Source organism: Rhinoderma darwinii, chromosome 12 (assembly GCF_050947455.1).
Source record: "Rhinoderma darwinii isolate aRhiDar2 chromosome 12, aRhiDar2.hap1, whole genome shotgun sequence".
Taxonomy (NCBI): domain Eukaryota; kingdom Metazoa; phylum Chordata; class Amphibia; order Anura; family Rhinodermatidae; genus Rhinoderma; species Rhinoderma darwinii.
Window position 1 is genome coordinate 82,714,916 of NC_134698.1, and position 23,666 is coordinate 82,738,581.

The window sequence follows — 23,666 nt, forward strand, 5'->3', positions numbered from 1 at the left end:
ACTGAGGATGTTGCCTATCCATTCACTAGAGAGCAGCCTATCCATTCACTAGCGAGCAGCGGTGACATCACTGAGGATGCAGCCTATCCATTCACTAGAGAGCAGCGGTGACATCCCTGAGAATGTTGCCTATCCATTCACTAGCGAGCAGCGGTGACCTCACTGAGGATGCAGCCTATCCATTCACTAGAGAGCAGCGGTGACCTCACTGAGAATGCAGCCTATCCATTCACTAGAGAGCAGCGGTGACGTCACTGAGGATGCAGCCTATCCATTCACTAGAGAGCAGCGGTGACGTCACTGAGGATGCAGCCTATCCATTCACTAGAGAACAGCGGTGACATCACTGAGGATGCAGCCTATCCATTCACTAGAGAGCAGCGGTGACATCAGAATGCAGCTTATCCATTCACTAGAGAACAGCGGTGACATCACTGAGGATGCAGCCTATCCATTCACTAGAGAACAGCGGTGACGTCACTGAGGATGCAGCCTATCCATTCACTAGAGAGCAGCAGTGACATCACTGAGAATGCAGCCTATCCATTCACTAGAGAGCAGCGGTGACATCAGAATGCAGCTTATCCATTCACTAGAGAACAGCGGTGACATCACTGAGGATGCAGCCTATCCATTCACTAGAGAGCAGCGGTGACGTCACTGAGAGTGCAGCCTATCCAGTCACTAAAGAGCAGTGGTGACATCACTGAGGATGCAGCCTATCCATTCACTAGAGAGCAGCGGTGACATCACTGAGGATGCAGCCTATCCATTCACTAGAGAGCAGCGGTGACATCACTGAGGATGCAGCCTATCCATTCACTAGAGAGCAGCGGTGACATCACTGAGAATTATTTTATTCATATTCGATGTTTGCTCCTGCATATTCTCATTTTGCTATTCATGTGATGGGGGTTTTATTATTTGTACCCTTATAAACACTTATTCATTTCTCATCTACCGTTCTTCAGCAGTAGTTTTGGGCGCCTCTATTGTGCAGACAGCAGGGGGCGCTATGTCCTTAGTTTACTCTGCACTCCACTCCCAGCTTGGCAATGGATCAGATTGCATTCAGCCGATGGCCTCGGTGACAAAGTGACAGTTCCTCCTGACGCTGCGCCATTAATACCGTCAAGTCTTTGCCGCAAAGATTAAACACGCCGGCTGCATAACGAGGCGATGACTCTGCTGCTCCTGTGCACATTAAGGAACGCTCAACAGGAAACGGAATGGGAACAGCCAAAGAAGAAAGATGCAGTGAAGAGCGGGACAAGCAGAACCACCGCGGCTGCGCTGTCTGAGAATTTAACCCCGTTACTTCCTGCTACTAAAAAAAAAGAGAACAAGAAAGAGCCCCCTTCCCACCCAAATAAAATGTGCAGGAGTCTCGATGTAAATTAGAGGTCCATTCACTGACAGCAAGCAGAGATGGTTGATGTTTTCCATATAATGGTGCTATGTAATCAGGTTGTCTGTATTTTTTGCAGAGCAGTCTGTTTCGGGGAAAGCTGAGTGAGTTCTGTTATGGGCGCACCTACGTCTCCCACATGGGTGGTCACCCAGCTTTTCCTGTATTCTGATCCTATGTTGGCACCCTGCTGTACGCAGCGACATTTAGTATTTAGGAGGCTGTGAATGGGTTAACCCCCGGGGTGCGGTGTGTCTGGCGTGGGCTCCGTAACATACGGCTAATGTTTTTTCTCCTCCGGCCTTGGCCAGCAGTGTACAGAGCGCCACTCCCTCGTGCCTGGCACACAGCGAGATCTCCAGCCTAAACCCCATAATCCCCGTGTATTAGCGGAGCTGAAATGACTTTTCTCTGTATTAAGGCTCCAGTTTCCGCTCTCTGATATCTCAGCCAGGAGGTGCTCCAGGAAGCGCGCTCAATTCTTCTCATCGCGCTCGGGAGCTCGCCTGTTCACTGAGACATGTTTCTTGGCTGCAGCTTCGGCAGTGACAGGAGAAGATTAGTTGCTCGATTTTTGAAGGAGTTTTTCTGCTTTATGTAAATAAGTCTGAATCATTCGATCATGAAAAGTTCTGCAGCTTTCTAATAGACTTTGTGATTTGTTTAAAGATCTCTGCTTGCAGTCAGTGAATGGGAACATTATTGTTTAGTGTAAAAACCGGCCCAAATGTCATACTTCTCCCAGCTGTGGGTTTGTTACAATACATCAGTAGCACAATTTTTGTCCTGTGCTGATCATTTGTTACAATGTGTCAGTGCAGGTATAAAGAATCATTCAGGACTGCAGTCTGGGGCTTACAAAGGATTGTGTACACTGACACATTGTAACAGTCCACAGCGATGTAAGAAGCGTCTAGTCAGGACGGGTGTTCAGCCATAAATTTGCATAGAAAGCTGCTTGCTGTCAGCGAAAAGAAGAATCATTGTTTGCATCCAGAGGCTGTGCAGACCTAATACTTCTCACAACTGAGCGTTTGAGTCTAGATTATGGTTCAGCAACCTCCAGCACTCCAGCTGTTGAGAAACTACAATTCCCAGCATGCCCTGACACCCGTAGGCTTTCAGGGCATGCTGGGAATTGTAGTTTCACAACAGCTAGAGTGTCTGAGGTTGCTGACCCCTGGTCTAGACAATCCTCTGCAAGCTAAACACATCAGCAGTACAAATCCCTCTCTTTTCCTGGTGGTTTGTTACAATGTAGCAGTCTGGAGTCCAGACTGATTATCCCGCTGAGTGTTGTCTAGACTGAATACAATTGTAACAAACCCACAGCTGTGAGAAGTAGAAGAGATGTGTGGGTTTTTCAGCTTCTGGATGTAACCAAAAAATTATTCCATTATTTTAAAAGCAAGCAGAGATCTTGACATCTTTGCTTTATTGTGGTCCATGGTGTTTTACTGGGTATTCGCAGATGAAGGCGTTGTGGTTTGCTGTCGGCCATATTTCTCCTCTGACCCCCCTCATATCTGCTCCGTTCTAGGTCTTTGTCTAGAAAAGCTGCCAAGTTTCTCCTCCACCAACAGTCTTCATGTGGACCGGGACCAGGAGATTATCACGTGCTACGAGAAGGCCGGAGACATCGCCCTGCTGTACCTGCAGGAGGTGGAGCGGGTGAGCGCTCGCTCGTCAGTGATTTGTGGTTTTGTCTGATTGCGCTGACGGTGCCGGGTACATGGACCTCTGGGCGTTCTTCACCTACGTAGTCGCCTGAAACGGCCTTGCGGACCCTCAAAAACACATCACGGGGCCGCTTGACACGGAGTTTTGGCTTCTAGAGCCTTTCATGAGGTCGGGGGGAGAACTCCCGGGGGCCGGGCGGCCGCTCTCTGACTACAGCGGAGTATTGGGGAAGATATACCCTCCACCGTCTGGTATCCATGTTGAGGGGGGGGGGGCACGGTTTCAGCAGAGCGGCCAGGAGGACCCCTGTTTGTACCCAGTTCTATACTTCACTTTTTTTTTTCCAAGATGTGACACAGCGATGTAGTTGTCGATTTCCACTCCTCCGTAAAGGATTATTTATAGGGGTTTACAGGGTTAGGAAAATAACAAAAGTAATAAACGCTGTGATTATAGTGAACTCATTATAAATTCCCACACCCCGCCCCTCCGGAAAGGCCACAGATCACGTGACGCGCGTAGTGACATCATGTGACCGCATCGGCTAATATCATGTACAGCGTCAGTGGTTGAGTGATCGTCATGTGACCTGTGGTCTTTCTGGAAATGGGGTCACAGTAGGGGAAGAACTTGTAATTACCTCTAATAGTGCTGGAGTGTTATAAGTGGAGCGGCTGATATCAGTCACATATGATGTAACGTCTCTGGAGGATATAATAGTGCTGGAGTGTAATAAGAGGAGCGGCTGATATCAGTCACATATATGATGTAATGTCTCTGGAGGATATAATAGTGCTGGAGTGATATAAGAGGAGCGGCTGATATCAGTCACATATGATGTAATGTCTCTGGAGGATATAATAGTACTGGAGTGTTATAAGAGGAGCGGCTGATATCAGTCATATATGATGTAATGTCTCTGGAAGATATAATAGTGCTGGAGTGATATAAGAGGAGCGGCTGATATCAGTCACATATGATGTAATGTCTCTGGAGGATATAATAGTGCTGGAGTGTTATAAGAGGAGCCTCTGATATCAGTCACATATGATGTAATGTCTCTGGAGGATATAATAGTACTGGAGTTATATAAGAGGAGCGGCTGATATCAGTCACACATATGATGTAATGTCTCTGGAGGATATAATAGTGCTGGAGTGATATAAGAGGAGCGGCTGATATCAGTCACATATGATGTAATGTCTCTGGAGGATATAATAGTACTGGAGTTATATAAGAGGAGCGGCTGATATCAGTCACACATATGATGTAATGTCTCTGGAGGATATAATAGTACTGGAGTGATATAAGAGGTGCGGCTGATATCAGTCACATATGATGTAATGTCTCTGGAGGATATAATAGTACTGGAGTTATATAAGAGGAGCGGCTGATATCAGTCACACATATGATGTAATGTCTCTGGAGGATATAATAGTACTGGAGTGATATAAGAGGAGCGGCTGATATCAGTCACACATATGATGTAATGTCTCTGGAGGATATAATAGTGCTGCAGTGTTATAAGAGGAGAGGCTGATATCAGTCACATATGATGTAATGTCTCTGGAGGATATAATAGTGCTGGAGTGATATAAGAGGAGCGGCTGATATCAGTCACATATGATGTAATGTCTCTGGAGGATATAATAGTACTGGAGTGTTATAAGAGGAGCGGCTGATATCAGTCACACATATGATGTAATGTCTCTGGAGGATATAATAGTACTGGAGTGTTATAAGAGGAGCGGCTGATATCAGTCACACATATGATGTAATGTCTCTGGAGGATATAATAGTGCTGCAGTGTTATAAGAGGAGCGGCTGATATCAGTCACACATATGATGTAATGTCTCTGGAGGATATAATAGTGCTGGAGTGATATAAGAGGAGCGGCTGATATCAGTCACATATATGATGTAATGTCTCTGGAGGATATAATAGTACTGGTGTGTTATAAGAGGAGCGGCTGATATCAGTCACATATGATGTAATGTCTCTGGAGGATATAATAGTACTGGAGTGTTATAAGAGGAGCGGCTGATATCAGTCACTTATGATGTAATGTCTCTGGAGGATATAATAGTGCTGGAGTGTTATAAGAGGAGCGGCTGATATCAGTCACACATATGATGTAATGTCTCTGGAGGATATAATAGTACTGGAGTGATATAAGAGGAGCGGCTGATATCAGTCACACATGATGTAATGTCTCTGGAGGATATAATAGTACTGGAGTGATATAAGAGGAGCGGCTGATATCAGTCACACATATGATGTAATGTCTCTGGAGGATATAATAGTACTGGAGTGTTATAAGAGGAGCGGCTGATATCAGTCACATATGATGTAATGTCTCTGGAGGATATAATAGTACTGGAGTGTTATAAGAGGAGCGGCTGATATCAGTCACATATATGATGTAATGTCTCTGGAGGATATAATAGTACTGGAGTGTTATAAGAGGAGCGGCTGATATCAGTCACACATGATGTAATGTCTCTGGAGGATATAATAGTGCTGGAGTGATATAAGAGGAGCGGCTGATATCAGTCACACATGATGTAATGTCTCTGGAGGATATAATAGTGCTGGAGTGATATAAGAGGAGCGGCTGATATCAGTCACACATATGATGTAATGTCTCTGGAGGATATAATAGTGCTGGAGTGATATAAGAGGAGCGGCTGATATCAGTCACACATATGATGTAATGTCTCTGGAGGATATAATAGTGCTGGAGTGATATAAGAGGAGCGGCTGTTATCAGTCACACATATGATGTAATGTCCCTGGAGGATATAATAGTACTGGAGTGATATAAGAGGAGCGGCTGATATCAGTCACACATGATGTAATGTCTCTGGAGGATATAATAGTACTGGAGTGTTATAAGAGGAGCGGCTGATATCAGTCACACATGATGTAATGTCTCTGGAGGATATAATAGTGCTGGAGTGATATAAGAGGAGCGGCTGATATCAGTCACATATGATGTAATGTCTCTGGAGGATATAATAGTACTGGAGTGATATAAGAGGAGCGGCTGATATCAGTCACATATGATATAATGTCTCTGGAGGATATAATAGTGCTGGAGTGATATAATAGGAGCGGCTGATATCAGTCACATATGATGTAATGTCTCTGGAGGATATAATAGTGCTGGAGTGATATGAGGAGCGGCTGATATCAGTCACACATATGATGTAATGTCTCTGGAGGATATAATAGTGCTGGAGTGATATGAGGAGCGGCTGATATCAGTCACACATATGATGTAATGTCTCTGGAGGATATAATAGTACTGGAGTGTTATAAGAGGAGCGGCTGATATCAGTCACATATGATGTAATGTCTCTGGAGGATATAATAGTGCTGGAGTGATATAAGAGGAGCGGCTGATATCAGTCACACATATGATGTAATGTCTGGAGGATATAATAGTACTGGAGTGTTATAAGAGGAGCGGCTGATATCAGTCACATATATGATGTAATGTCTCTGGAGGATATAATAGTGCTGGAGTGATATGAGGAGCGGCTGATATCAGTCACATGTGATGTAATGTCTCTGGAGGATATAATAGTGCTGGAGTGATATAAGAGGAGCGGCTGATATCAGTCACACATATGATGTAATGTCTGGAGGATATAATAGTACTGGAGTGTTATAAGAGGAGCGGCTGATATCAGTCACATATATGATGTAATATCTCTGGAGGATATAATAGTGCTGGAGTGATATAAGAGGAGCGGCTGATATCAGTCACATATGATGTAATGTCTGGAGGATATAATAGTACTGGAGTGATATAAGAGGAGCGGCTGATATCAGTCACATATGATGTAATGTCTCTGGAGGATATAATAGTACTGGAGTGTTATAAGAGGAGCGGCTGATATCAGTCACATATATGATGTAATGTCTCTGGAGGATATAATAGTACTGGAGTGATATAAGAGGAGCGGCTGATATCAGTCACATGTGATGTAATGTCTCTGGAGGATATAATAGTGCTGGAGTGATATGAGGAGCGGCTGATATCAGTCACATATGATGTAATGTCTCTGGAGGATATAATAGTGCTGGAGTGATATGAGGAGCGGCTGATATCAGTCACATATGATGTAATGTCTCTGGAGGATATAATAGTGCTGGAGTGATATGAGGAGCGGCTGATATCAGTCACACATATGATGTAATGTCTCTGGAGGATATAATAGTGCTGGAGTGATATGAGGAGCGGCTGATATCAGTCACACATATGATGTAATGTCTCTGGAGGATATAATAGTACTGGAGTGTTATAAGAGGAGCGGCTGATATCAGTCACATATGATGTAATGTCTCTGGAGGATATAATAGTGCTGGAGTGTTATAAGGGGAGCGGCTGATATCAGTCACATATGATGTAATGTCTCTGGAGGATATAATAGTACTGGAGTGTTATAAGAGGAGCGGCTGATATCAGTCACATATGATGTAATGTCTCTGGAGGATATAATAGTGCTGGAGTGATATAAGAGGAGTGGCTGATATCAGTCACATATGATGTAATGTCTCTGGAGGATATAATAGTGCTGGAGTGATATAAGAGGAGCGGCTGATATCAGTCACATATGATGTAATGTCTCTGGAGGATATAATAGTGCTGGAGTGTTATAAGAGGAGCGGCTGATATCAGTCACATATGATGTAATGTCTCTGGAGGATATAATAGTACTGGAGTGTTATAAGAGGAGCGGCTGATATCAGTCACATATGATGTAATGTCTCTGGAGGATATAATAGTACTGGAGCGTTATAAGAGGAGTGGCTGATATCAGTCACACATATACATATAATGTCTCTGAAGATGTGACATAAAGTAGTGATCATGGGGGAGGGGAGGTTTTTATACTGCTGCCAGTGACCGGTTACAGAGAACAATGGACTGCAGGTTTATGATCTGGTCACAGGGGGCGCAATGCTCCTAATAACACATCACAGTGCGGGATGAAGGGCGTCTTTCCCTCGATCGGAAAGGCGGCGACTTTAGCGGACGAAGGTTCAATCAATAGACTTCATCTCGTTTCCCATTACCAGTAAATATTCGCTCTTCTGAGACTTAAAGAGGCTCTGTCACCAGATTTTGCAGCCCCTATCTGCTATTGCCTGTGATCGGCGCTGCAATGTAGATTACAGTAACGTTTTTATTTTTTAAAAACGAGCATTTTTGGCCAAGTTATGACCATTTTCGTATTTATGCAAATGAGGCTTGCAAAAGTACAACTGGGCGTGTATTATGTGCGTACATCGGGGCGTTTTTACTACTTTTACTAGCTGGGCGTTGTGTATAGAAGTGTCATCCACTTCTCTTCAGAACGCCCAGCTTCTGGCAGTGCAGACACATCCGTGTTCTCCAGAGATCACGCTGTGACGTCACTTCCTGCCCCAGGTCCTGCATCGTGTCAGACGAGCGAGGACACATCGGCACCAGAGGCTACAGATGATTCTGCAGCAGCATCAGCAGGTAAGTAGCTACATCGACTTACCTGCAAACGCTGATGCTGCTGCAGAATCAACTGTAGCCTCTTGTGCCGATGTGTCCTCGCTCGTCCGACACGATGCAGGACCTGTGAGTGACGTCACAGCGTGATCTGCCAGAAGCTGGGCGTTGTGAAGAGAAGTGGATGATACTTCTCATCAGAACGCCCAGCTAGTAAAAGTAGTAAACACGCCCCGATGTACGCACATAATACACGCCCAGTTGTACTTTTACTTTTAAACACGCCCAGTTGTACTTTTGCAAACCTCATTTGCATAAATACGAAAATGGTCATAACTTGGCCAAAAATGCTTGTTTTTTAAAAATAAAAACGTTACTCTTATCTACATTGCAGCGCCGATCACAGGCAATAGCAGATAGGCGCTGCAAAATCTGGTGACAGAGCCTCTTTAAGTTTTAATAAGATGTGACCGCAATCAGGCGGCAGAGGGAACTTGTATCTAAAGGTTTAGGCACAGGGGCCCGTGAATCTGCTGGCACAGCTCTGCCAGATATTAAAGGGGGTGTCCAGGATTAGGAAAACATGGCTGTTTTCTTCCAGAAACAGCGCCACACGTGTCTACAGGATGTGTCTGTAATTGCAGCTCAGATCGGTTAAAAGCGGAGTCTAGCTGCAGTACCAGACACAACCTGTAGACACGTGTGGCGCTGTTTCTGGAAGAAACTAGCCATGTTTTTCTAACTGTACCATGGGTCCCCCGGGGCTTCATCAGCAGCTCCCCCAGATTTGGCGGCCGGTAATCCTGGGTAACGCGCATATATAAAACGCCTACCGGGCTGACATGGGACTATTTTTATAGCATGACTGATTATCGTGATTTCTGGACCAATGGGTGCCGGACTAAAGGAATTGTACAGTAAATTTATATACAGCGCTGATTTTTCCAGATTTCTCCATATTTCCGCTCTAGGGCTAGAGGAATATGCCGGATTATCAGGATTTCTGGACTGTTGTTTGCCGGATTATAGGACTTTCCCTGTAATGTTCGTCGGTACTTATGCAGCCATTACTACTCCAGGTGACGGGTTCTGGTTTTTCCTTTTCTTTCCGGTATTCCTCACGTCAGGTGCAAACGGCAAATATTCAGAACAGGAGTCCGAAGCCGGGACCGGCCGCCCCCGAGCAGGAGATGAGCTTCTTCCTGGAGACCGGGCTGCAGCGCGCGCACGTCCTCTACTTCAAGAACGGGTGAGTCGTGCTCGTCAGGCTGACGCCTCGCTCCATTACTGCTGCCTGTGATTGGCTGCGGCACCGCCCGTAGTCTGTATGTGACAGTATCGTTCTTGGAGGGGGCACCTTCCCCACCCCCGCTGGCGGCTGAGATGTTTGTCCCATATTTCTGTGTTTTTTGGGTTTTCTGACGCTCGTATCTGTGTATTTATAACATTCGCTGCAGGATAAACTCTCACGAAGATGAACAGTACGTATCCCGCCACTAGGTGTCGCTCATCTAGAGACCCCTTAGACTTGTGCTTGTGACCACATTAACCTGTAACCCCCCAATAATCCCCCCGCTCGTAGGATTCAGACTCGGTAACGTCTTCTGCTTTGTAGTTTCATCACTAGGAAAAAAAAGTCAGAAAATGAATAGAGAAGAAATTGCCTGTATTCATTTTACACAACTTCAGAAATTGGAGAATGACCCGCCATTAACGCTTCCGTTCCAGCCGTTTCCTCGGAGGTTGTAAGACTTCACAACTTACCGGCAGCTCCTGCTGCTTCAGGGTCTGCATTAAGCAGGTTCTGCTGTTGTCAGCGCTTCATCCCCCAGAATTAATATTGGGTAACATACGGAAAAAAAACCACTACAGCTCCAACAATGCACTACAGCAGAGCCTGCTCTGTACAGACACTGAATCAGTAGGGACCAGCAGTGAGAGGAAAGATTGTGCAGCCTGAAATTAAACCATAAAAAATTTGAATGCAGCTTTATATGTGACTGGAGTAGAAGATGGGACATAACTCAAGATCAGGGTGAGGGAAGTAAAGCAAAGGATTAACAAACTTCCCGGTCCGTTTGTCTGGACCCTTTCGTTCAATGTAATGGTTTTTTACCTCTTTAATAATGGGGTCATGTGTTACCGCCCTTATGTTGCTGATTTAGTGACACATTTTGGGGGGATTTTATGCCCCCATTTAGTCCTAAAATCTTGTCCCAAGAGCAGCCCCTTATAGTCATGATATTGGCTCAGCGTTCCTTGGTCATGGTCGTACTCCAAGTTTTGAAATTGAGGATTTTGGTTCCCCCTGTGTATATCCCGCCCCTTGTGTGTGATGTCATTCTTGTTTTCCTCTTCTTCTCCTGATTTCCTCTGTGCTGCAGTAAACGTCATGCTCGCTCTGGGGTCGCCATAGTCGTATTAAGAGACTAACATGACATGCTTCCTGTCATGTGACCTTCACCTTGATGAATGCTGCCATGGCAACCTCAGAGCAAGCACAAGAGTCGCATCACCGCTGCAGGCAGACGATCGGGAGAAGGACAGGAAAACAAACAGAGGTGATTTTTAGAAAGTGTCATGAGAACTGGAGTTTTCGACTGTCAAATCCGTCATTGTAATGTGTGGGGGTCAGGCGCTGCGGCCCCCACCAGTCCGGAGAGCATTGGGGTCCCGTTCCCTGTTCTCAGTGGTCGTACATGAAATCCATGAGCGTCGCCGCCCAGCGCAGGATCCATAACTCCTATTCACCTCCATGTAGTGTGACTCTGTATGTGACACCCTGTCCCTCCTGAGGAACAGGACCCCCCCCCCTAGTATCCGGGGGCCACTATTGTCCGTCATCACACTGACATCCCATGGCCATGATTCATCTGGAAACCCCCTTGAATTCTCCTGTTGACGTATCCGGGGTTCAGTTCCGGTGGGCAGATTGTTTTGTGGAATTGCTTTTTATGCGTTTTTTTGTTTTTTCCCCTTTAACGTCGTATTCCAGAATTGTGTCGAAATTGCGCAGTTTCGTGTACAGATAAGGGGTTTCTTGAGGTGTCACCAGGTTTGAATTATCTAATATTACAATTCAAACGTCTGGACGCCACCCGCGCCCCAGCCCCCCCCCCCCCCCGGCACATTGTGGCCGGTTAAAGTTTCTAATCACAATCCGACCTTACGGAAAAGGCGGAAAGATTTGCTCCTGCGATCGATAAGATGCTGAGTTGTCTCCTCCTCGCGCGGCGCCGACGTGCTAAGCTGACCGTTAATTGCATTGTACATTGGATTATGGGCAGCGCAATTTTCCAGAGTTTATTGAAGATCAAACATCTTGGTTTCCGCTAATGGACTTGGGTGTTATCGGGAGGTCATGGCCGTTCTACAAATGTTATAAATGACGGTACTTTCTGCTCGGAGACATGTAAAAATTAAAAACCTTCATCATGTGAAGTCCCGGCTGATCCCTCTCCGTCCTGCAGAGCTTGACAGAGCGGCATGAGAGAGCGGAGGAAGACAACGCAGCGCACCGCTGAGCGCGCACTGATCCCAATGTTATTACATAGTCCATGTGTTCGGCCTTTTATGAAATAAATGTAGCTTTTCCCACAATTCCATACTGTGCAGCATTCCCCGTCTGTGCACATATAGCAGTGGACATTCTCCGCTCTCTGGTTCATGAATAAAATTCCAGAACTACAGTCAGGACTGACATTTCTACAACAGGGATGGGGTGACTTATAAAAAATGCAGATTTATACAACATTCAGTGTCTGTGAGAAGTTAGTTGAGAACCCTGTCAGCGCTGTATTGGTGGTCGTCGCCCAAAATCTGCTAGCCACGCAAGAGACCAAGTGGCTTAGAATATTAAAGGACTTCCCTCAAGGGGACGACTCGGGGGGGCTGAATTTTTCAGGACGTTTTGACCTTTTCAGGGTAAAATTCTTCTTAAAGTAACTCCCCACAAAATATTAAAGATATATAATGTAGAGCAATAAGACCGCACCATTGTTAGTTGTAGGACTGTGTAATCCAGGGACAGACCCCGAAATAATGGTGTCAAGGAGGAGGCGGCAGCAAACCTGAGATTAATGGTTCTCTTTTCCGGAAACCATCAGCAAACTCAATGTTATCATCAGGCTTTGTCGGAAACCATTATCGTTATGTTAATCATTATCAAGTATCCTCATGACCTCCTGTTACTGCTATTCCCATCACTACTGATATTAACATGAATGATGCAGTAAACTTCCCAGAGTCACATAGTCAAATAGACTTTAATAAATATTCCCATACAACTTACTATAATACTGCTCCTATATACAAGAATATAACTACTATAATACTGCTCCTATATACAAGAATATAACTACTATAATACTGTCCCTATATACAAGAATATAACTACTATAATACTGCTCCTATATACAAGAATATAACTACTATAATACTGCTCCTATATATAAGAATATAACTACTATAATACTGCCCCCTATACACAAGAATATAACTACTATAATACTGCCCCCTATACACAAGAATATAACTACTATAATACTGCTCCTATATACAAGAATATAACTACTATAATACTGCCCCCTATATACAAGAATATAACTACTATAATACTGCCCCCTATATACAAGAATAGAACTACTATAATACTGCTCCTATATACAAGAATATAACTACTATAATACTGCCCCTATATACAAGAATATAACTACTATAATACTGCCCCTATATACAAGAATATAACTACTATAATACTGCCCATATATACAAAAATATAACTACTATAATACTGCCCCCTATATACAAGAATATAACTACTATAATACTGCTCCCTATATACAAGAATATAACTACTATAATACTGCCCCTATATACAAGAATATAACTACTATAATACTGCCTCTATATACAAGAATATAACTACTATAATACTGCCACTATATACAAGAATATAACTACTATAATACTGCCCCTATATACAAGAATATAACTACTATAATACTGCCCCCTATATACAAGAATATAACTACTATAATACTGCCGCCTATATACAAGAATATAACTACTATAATACTGCTCCTATATACAAGAATATAACTACTATAATACTGCTCCTATATACAAGAATATAACTACTATAATACTGCTCCTATATACAAGAATATAACTACTATAATACTGCTCCTATATACAAGAATATAACTACTATAATACTGCCCCCTATATACAAGAATATAACTACTATAATACTGCCCCCTATATACAAGAATATAACTATTATAATACTGCTCCTATATACAAGAATATAACTACTATAATACTGCCCCTATATATAAGAATATAACTACTATAATACTGCCGCCTATATACAAGAATATAACTACTATAATACTGCTCCTATATACAAGAATATAACTACTATAATACTGCTCCTATATACAAGAATATAACTACTATAATACTGCCCCCTATATACAAGAATATAACTACTATAATACTGCTCCTATATACAAGAATATAACTACTATAATACTGCCCCCTATATACAAGAATATAACTACTATAATACTGCCCCCTATATACAAGAATACAACTATTATAATACTGCTCCTATATACAAGAATATAACTACTATAATACTGCCCCCTATATACAAGAATATAACTACTATAATACTGCCCTCTATATACATGAATATAACTACTATAATACTGCCCCCTATATACAAGAATATAACTACTATAATACTGCCCCCTATATACAAGAATATAACTACTATAATACCGCCCTCTATATACAAGAATATAACTACTATAATACTGCCCCCTATATACAAGAATATAACTACTATAATACTGCCCCCTATATACAAGAATATAACTACTATAATACTGCCCCCTATATACAAGAATACATTACTATAATACTGCTCCTATATACAAGAATATAACTACTATAATACTGCCCCCTATATACAAGAATATAACTACTATAATACTGCCCCCTATATACAAGAATATAACTACTATAATACTGCCCCTATATACAAGAATATAACTAATATAATACTGCTCCTATATACAAGAATATAACTACTATAATACTGCACCTATATACAAGAATATAACTACTATAATACTGCCCCTATATACAAGAATATAACTACTATAATACTGCTCCTATATACCAGAATATAACTACTATAATACTGCCCGCTATATACAAGAATATAACTACTATACTACTGCCCTACATACAAGAATATAACTACTGTAATACTGCTCCTATATACAAGAATATAACTACTATAATACTACCCCCTATATACAAGACTATAACTACTATAATACTGCCCCCTATATACAAGAATATAACTACTATAATACTGCCCCCTATATACAAGAATATAACTACTATAATACTGCTCCCTATATACAAGAATATAACTACTATAATACTGCTCCTATATACAAGAATATAACTACTATAATACTGCCCCTATATACAAGAATATAACTACTATAATACTGCTCCTATATACAAGAATATAACTACTATAATACTGCTCCCTATATACAAGAATATAACTACTATAATACTGCTCCTATATACAAGAATATAACTACTATAATACTGCTCCTATATACAAGAATATAACTACTATAATACTGCTATATACAAGAATATAACTACTATAATACTGCCCCTATATACAAGAATATAACTACTATAATACTGCCCCCTATATACAAGAATATAACTACTATAATACTGCCCCTATATACAAGACTATAACTACTATAATACTGCCCCCTATATACAAGAATATAACTACTATAATACTGCCCCCTATATACAAGAATATAACTACTATAATACTGCCCCCTATATATAAGAATATGACTACTATAATACTGCTCCCTATATACAAGAATATAACTACTATAATACTGCCCCTATATACAAGAATATAACTACTATAATACTGCTCCTATATACAAGAATATAACTACTATAATACTGCCCCTATATACAAGAATATAACTACTATAATACTACCCCCTATATACAAGAATATAACTACTATAATACTGCCCACTATATACAAGAATATAACTACTATAATACTGCCCCTATATACAAGAATATAACTACTATAATACTGCCCCTATATACAAGAATATAACTACTATAATACTGCCCCTATATACAAGAATATATCTACTATAATACTGCTCCTATATACAAGAATATAACTACTATAATACTGCCCCTATATACAAGAATATAACTACTATAATACTGCTCCTATATACAAGAATATAACTACTATAATACTGCCCCTATATACAAGAATATAACTACTATAATACTGCTCCTATATACAAGAATATAACTACTATAATACTGCTCCTATATACAAGAATATAACTACTATAATACTTCTCCTATATACAAGAATATAACTACTATAATACTGCCCCTATATACAAGAATATAACTACTATAATACTGCTCCCTATATACAAGAATATATCTACTATAATACTGCTCCTATATACAAGATTATAACTACTATAATACTGCCCCTATATACAAGAATATATCTACTATAATACTGCTCCTATATACAAGAATATAACTACTATAATACTGCTCCTATATACAAGAATATAACTACTATAATACTTCTCCTATATACAAGAATATAACTACTATAATACTGCCCCTATATACAAGAATATAACTACTATAATACTGCTCCCTATATACAAGAATATATCTACTATAATACTGCTCCTATATACAAGATTATAACTACTATAATACTGCCCCTATATACAAGAATATATCTACTATAATACTGCTCCTATATACAAGAATATATCTACTATAATACTGCCCCTATATACAAGAATATAACTACTATAATACTGCTCCCTATATACAAGAATATAACTACTATAATACTGTCCCCTATATACAAGAATATAACTACTATAATACTGCCCCCTAAATACAAGAATATAACTACTAGAATACTGCCCCCTATGTACAGGAATATAACTACTATAATACTGCCTCCTATATACAGGAATATAACTACTATAATACTGCTCCTATATACAAGAATATAACTACTATAATACTGCCTCCTATATACAAGAATATAATTACTATAATACTGCTCCTATATACAAGAATATAACTACTATAATACTGCCCCTATGTACAAGAATATAACTACTATAATACTGCTCCTATATACAGGAATATAACTACTATAATACTGCTCCTATATACAAGAATAGAACTACTATAATACTGCCCCCTATATACAAGAATATAACTACTATAATACTGCCCCCTATATACAAGAATATAACTACTATACTACTGTCCCCTATATACAAGAATATAACTACTATAATACTGCTCCTATATACAAGAATAGAACTACTATAATACTGCCCCCTATATACAAGAATATAACGACTATAATACTGCCCCCTATATACAAGAATATAACTACTATACTACTGTCCCCTATATACAAGAATATAACTACTATAATACTGCTCCTATATACAAGAATATAACTAATATAATACTGCTCCTATATGCAAGAATATAACGACTATAATACTGCTCCTATATGCAAGAATATAACTACTATAATACTGCTCCTATATACAAGAATATATCTACTATAATACTGCCCCTATATACAAGAATATAACTACTATAATACTGCTCCTATATACAAGAATATAACTACTATAATACTGCCCCCTATATACAAGAATATAACTACTATAATACTGCCTCCTATATACAAGAATATAACTACTATAATACTGCCCCCTATATACAAGAATATAACTACTATAATACTGCTCCTATATACAAGAATATAACTACTATAATACTGCTCCTATATACAAGAATATAACTACTATAATACTGCCCCCTATATACAAGAATATAACTACTATAATACTGCCCCCTATATACAAGAATAGAACTACTATAATACTGCTCCTATATACAAGTATATAACTACTATAATACTGCCGCCTATATACAAGAATATAACTACTATAATACTGCCCCTATATACAAGAATATAACTACTATAATACTGCTCCTATATACAAGAATATAACTACTATAATACTGCTCCTATATACAAGAATATAACTACTATAATACTGCTCCTATATACAAGAATATAACTACAATAATACTGCCCCTATATACAAGAATATAACTACTATAATACTGCCCCCTATATACAAGAATATAACTACTATAATACTGCCCCTATATACAAGAATATAACTACTATAATACTGCCCCCTATATACAAGAATATAACTACTATAATACTGCCCCTATATACAAGAATATAACTACTATAATACTGCCCCTATGTACAAGAATATAACTACTATAATACTGCCCCCTATATACAAGAATATAACTACTATAATACTGCCCCCTATATACAAGAATATAACTACTATAATACTGCTCCCTATATACAAGAATATAACTACTATAATACTGCTCCTATATACAAGAATATAACTACTATAATACTGCCCCTATATACAAGAATATAACTACTATAATACTGCCCCTATATACAAGAATATAACTACTATAATACTGCCCATATATACAAGAATATAACTACTATAATACTGCCCCCTATATACAAGAATATAACTACTATAATACTGCTCCCTATATACAAGAATATAACTACTATAATACTGCCCCTATATACAAGAATATAACTACTATAATACTGCCTCTATATACAAGAATATAACTACTATAATACTGCCACTATATACAAGAATATAACTACTATAATACTGCCCCTATATACAAGAATATAACTACTATAATACTGCCCCCTATATACAAGAATATAACTACTATAATACTGCCGCCTATATACAAGAATATAACTACTATAATACTGCTCCTATATACAAGAATATAACTACTATAATACTGCTCCTATATACAAGAATATAACTACTATAATACTGCTCCTATATACAAGAATATAACTACTATAATACTGCCCCCTATATACAAGAATATAACTACTATAATACTGCCCCCTATATACAAGAATATAACTATTATAATACTGCTCCTATATACAAGAATATAACTACTATAATACTGCCCCTATATATAAGAATATAACTACTATAATACTGCCGCCTATATACAAGAATATAACTACTATAATACTGCTCCTATATACAAGAATATAACTACTATAATACTGCTCCTATATACAAGAATATAACTACTATAATACTGCCCCCTATATACAAGAATATAACTACTATAATACTGCTCCTATATACAAGAATATAACTACTATAATACTGCCCCCTATATACAAGAATATAACTACTATAATACTGCCCCCTATATACAAGAATACAACTATTATAATACTGCTCCTATATACAAGAATATAACTACTATAATACTGCCCCCTATATACAAGAATATAACTACTATAATACTGCCCTCTATATACATGAATATAACTACTATAATACTGCCCCCTATATACAAGAATATAACTACTATAATACTGCCCCCTATATACAAGAATATAACTACTATAATACTGCCCCCTATATACAAGAATATAACTACTATAATACTGCCCCCTATATACAAGAATATAACTACTATAATACTGCCCCCTATATACAAGAATATAACTACTATAATACTGCCCCCTATATACAAGAATACATTACTATAATACTGCTCCTATATACAAGAATATAACTACTATAATACTGCCCCCTATATACAAGAATATAACTACTATAATACTGCCCCCTATATACAAGAATATAACTACTATAATACTGCCCCTATATACAAGAATATAACTAATATACTGCTCCTATATACAAGAATATAACTACTATAATACTGCACCTATATACAAGAATATAACTACTATAATACTGCCCCTATATACAAGAATATAACTACTATAATACTGCTCCTATATACCAGAATATAACTACTATAATACTGCCCGCTATATACAAGAATATAACTACTATACTACTGCCCCTACATACAAGAATATAACTACTGTAATACTGCTCCTATATACAAGAATATAACTACTATAATACTACCCCCTATATACAAGACTATAACTACTATAATACTGCCCCCTATATACAAGAATATAACTACTATAATACTGCCCCCTATATACAAGAATATAACTACTATAATACTGCTCCCTATATACAAGAATATAACTACTATAATACTGCTCCTATATACAAGAATATAACTACTATAATACTGCCCCTATATACAAGAATATAACTACTATAATACTGCTCCTATATACAAGAATATAACTACTATAATACTGCTCCCTATATACAAGAATATAACTACTATAATACTGCTCCTATATACAAGAATATAACTACTATAATACTGCTCCTATATACAAGAATATAACTACTATAATACTGCTATATACAAGAATATAACTACTATAATACTGCCCCTATATACAAGAATATAACTACTATAATACTGCCCCCTATATACAAGAATATAACTACTATAATACTGCCCCTATATACAAGACTATAACTACTATAATACTGCCCCCTATATACAAGAATATAACTACTATAATACTGCCCCCTATATACAAGAATATAACTACTATAATACTGCCCCCTATATATAAGAATATAACTACTATAATACTGCTCCCTATATACAAGAATATAACTACTATAATACTGCCCCTATATACAAGAATATAACTACTATAATACTGCTCCTATATACAAGAATATAACTACTATAATACTGCCCCTATATACAAGAATATAACTACTATAATACTACCCCCTATATACAAGAATATAACTACTATAATACTGCCCACTATATACAAGAATATAACTACTATAATACTGCCCCTATATACAAGAATATAACTACTATAATACTGCCCCTATATACAAGAATATAACTACTATAATACTGCCCCTATATACAAGAATATATCTACTATAATACTGCTCCTATATACAAGAATATAACTACTATAATACTGCCCCTATATACAAGAATATAACTACTATAATACTGCTCCTATATACAAGAATATAACTACTATAATACTGCCCCTATATACAAGAATATAACTACTATAATACTGCTCCTATATACAAGAATATAACTACTATAATACTGCTCCTATATACAAGAATATAACTACTATAATACTTCTCCTATATACAAGAATATAACTACTATAATACTGCCCCTATATACAAGAATATAACTACTATAATACTGCTCCCTATATACAAGAATATATCTACTATAATACTGCTCCTATATACAAGATTATAACTACTATAATACTGCCCCTATATACAAGAATATATCTACTATAATACTGCTCCTATATACAAGAATATAACTACTATAATACTGCTCCTATATACAAGAATATAACTACTATAATACTTCTCCTATATACAAGAATATAACTACTATAATACTGCCCCTATATACAAGAATATAACTACTATAATACTGCTCCCTATATACAAGAATATATCTACTATAATACTGCTCCTATATACAAGATTATAACTACTATAATACTGCCCCTATATACAAGAATATATCTACTATAATACTGCTCCTATATACAAGAATATATCTACTATATACTGCCCCTATATACAAGAATATAACTACTATAATACTGCTCCCTATATACAAGAATATAACTACTATAATACTGTCCCCTATATACAAGAATATAACTACTATAATACTGCCCCCTAAATACAAGAATATAACTACTAGAATACTGCCCCCTATGTACAGGAATATAACTACTATAATACTGCCTCCTATATACAGGAATATAACTACTATAATACTGCTCCTATATACAAGAATATAACTACTATAATACTGCCTCCTATATACAAGAATATAATTACTATAATACTGCTCCTATATACAAGAATATAACTACTATAATACTGCCCCTATGTACAAGAATATAACTACTATAATACTGCTCCTATATACAGGAATACAACTACTATAATACTGCTCCTATATACAAGAATAGAACTACTATAATACTGCCCCCTATATACAAGAATATAACTACTATAATACTGCCCCCTATATACAAGAATATAACTACTATACTACTGTCCCCTATATGCAAGAATATAACTACTATAATACTGCTCCTATATACAAGAATATAACTAATATAATACTGCTCCTATATGCAAGAATATAACGACTATAATACTGCTCCTATATGCAAGAATATAACTACTATAATACTGCTCCTATATACAAGAATATATCTACTATAATACTGCCCCTATATACAAGAATATAACTACTATAATACTGCTCCTATATACAAGAATATAACTACTATAATACTGCCCCCTATATACAAGAATATAACTACTATAATACTGCCTCCTATATACAAGAATATAACTACTATAATACTGCCCCCTATATACAAGAATATTACTACTATAATACTGCTCCTATATACAAGATTATAACTACTATAATACTGCCCCTATATACAAGAATATATCTACTATAATACTGCTCCTATATACAAGAATATAACTACTATAATACTGCCCCTATATACAAGAATATATCTACTATAATACTGCTCCTATATACAAGAATATATCTACTATAATACTGCCCCTATATACAAGAATATAACTACTATAATACTGCCCCCTAAATACAAGAATATAACTACTAGAATACTGCCCCCTATGTACAGGAATATAACTACTATAATACTGCTCCTATATACAAGAATATAACTACTATAATACTGCTCCCTATATACAAGAATATATCTACTATAATACTGCTCCTATATACAAGATTATAACTACTATAATACTGCCCCTATATACAAGAATATATCTACTATAATACTGCTCCTATATACAAGAATATAACTACTATAATACTGCTCCTATATACAAGAATATAACTACTATAATACTTCTCCTATATACAAGAATATAACTACTATAATACTGCCCCTATATACAAGAATATAACTACTATAATACTGCTCCCTATATACAAGAATATATCTACTATAATACTGCTCCTATATACAAGATTATAACTACTATAATACTGCCCCTATATACAAGAATATATCTACTATAATACTGCTCCTATATACAAGAATATATCTACTATAATACTGCCCCTATATACAAGAATATAACTACTATAATACTGCTCCCTATATACAAGAATATAACTACTATAATACTGTCCCCTATATACAAGAATATAACTACTATAATACTGCCCCCTAAATACAAGAATATAACTACTAGAATACTGCCCCCTATGTACAGGAATATAACTACTATAATACTGCCTCCTATATACAGGAATATAACTACTATAATACTGCTCCTATATACAAGAATATAACTACTATAATACTGCCTCCTATATACAAGAATATAATTACTATAATACTGCTCCTATATACAAGAATATAACTACTATAATACTGCCCCTATGTACAAGAATATAACTACTATAATACTGCTCCTATATACAGGAATACAACTACTATAATACTGCTCCTATATACAAGAATAGAACTACTATAATACTGCCCCCTATATACAAGAATATAACTACTATAATACTGCCCCCTATATACAAGAATATAACTACTATACTACTGTCCCCTATATGCAAGAATATAACTACTATAATACTGCTCCTATATACAAGAATATAACTAATATAATACTGCTCCTATATGCAAGAATATAACGACTATAATACTGCTCCTATATGCAAGAATATAACTACTATAATACTGCTCCTATATACAAGAATATATCTACTATAATACTGCCCCTATATACAAGAATATAACTACTATAATACTGCTCCTATATACAAGAATATAACTACTATAATACTGC

General features: G+C 37.5%; 1 protein-coding gene across 3 annotated transcripts in view; it reads left to right on the forward strand.

Annotated features, from left to right (window-relative positions):
- Positions 1-23,666, forward strand: part of TTC7B (tetratricopeptide repeat domain 7B) — a 67,966-nt gene that overhangs the window by 9,684 nt on the left and 34,616 nt on the right. For all 3 annotated transcript variants that reach the window (XM_075844366.1, XM_075844364.1, XM_075844365.1), the window contains exons 4-5: positions 2,949-3,079; positions 9,708-9,829. In XM_075844366.1, coding sequence (XP_075700481.1) covers positions 2,949-3,079; positions 9,708-9,829 — 253 coding nt within the window. The remainder of the gene's footprint in view (positions 1-2,948; positions 3,080-9,707; positions 9,830-23,666) is intronic.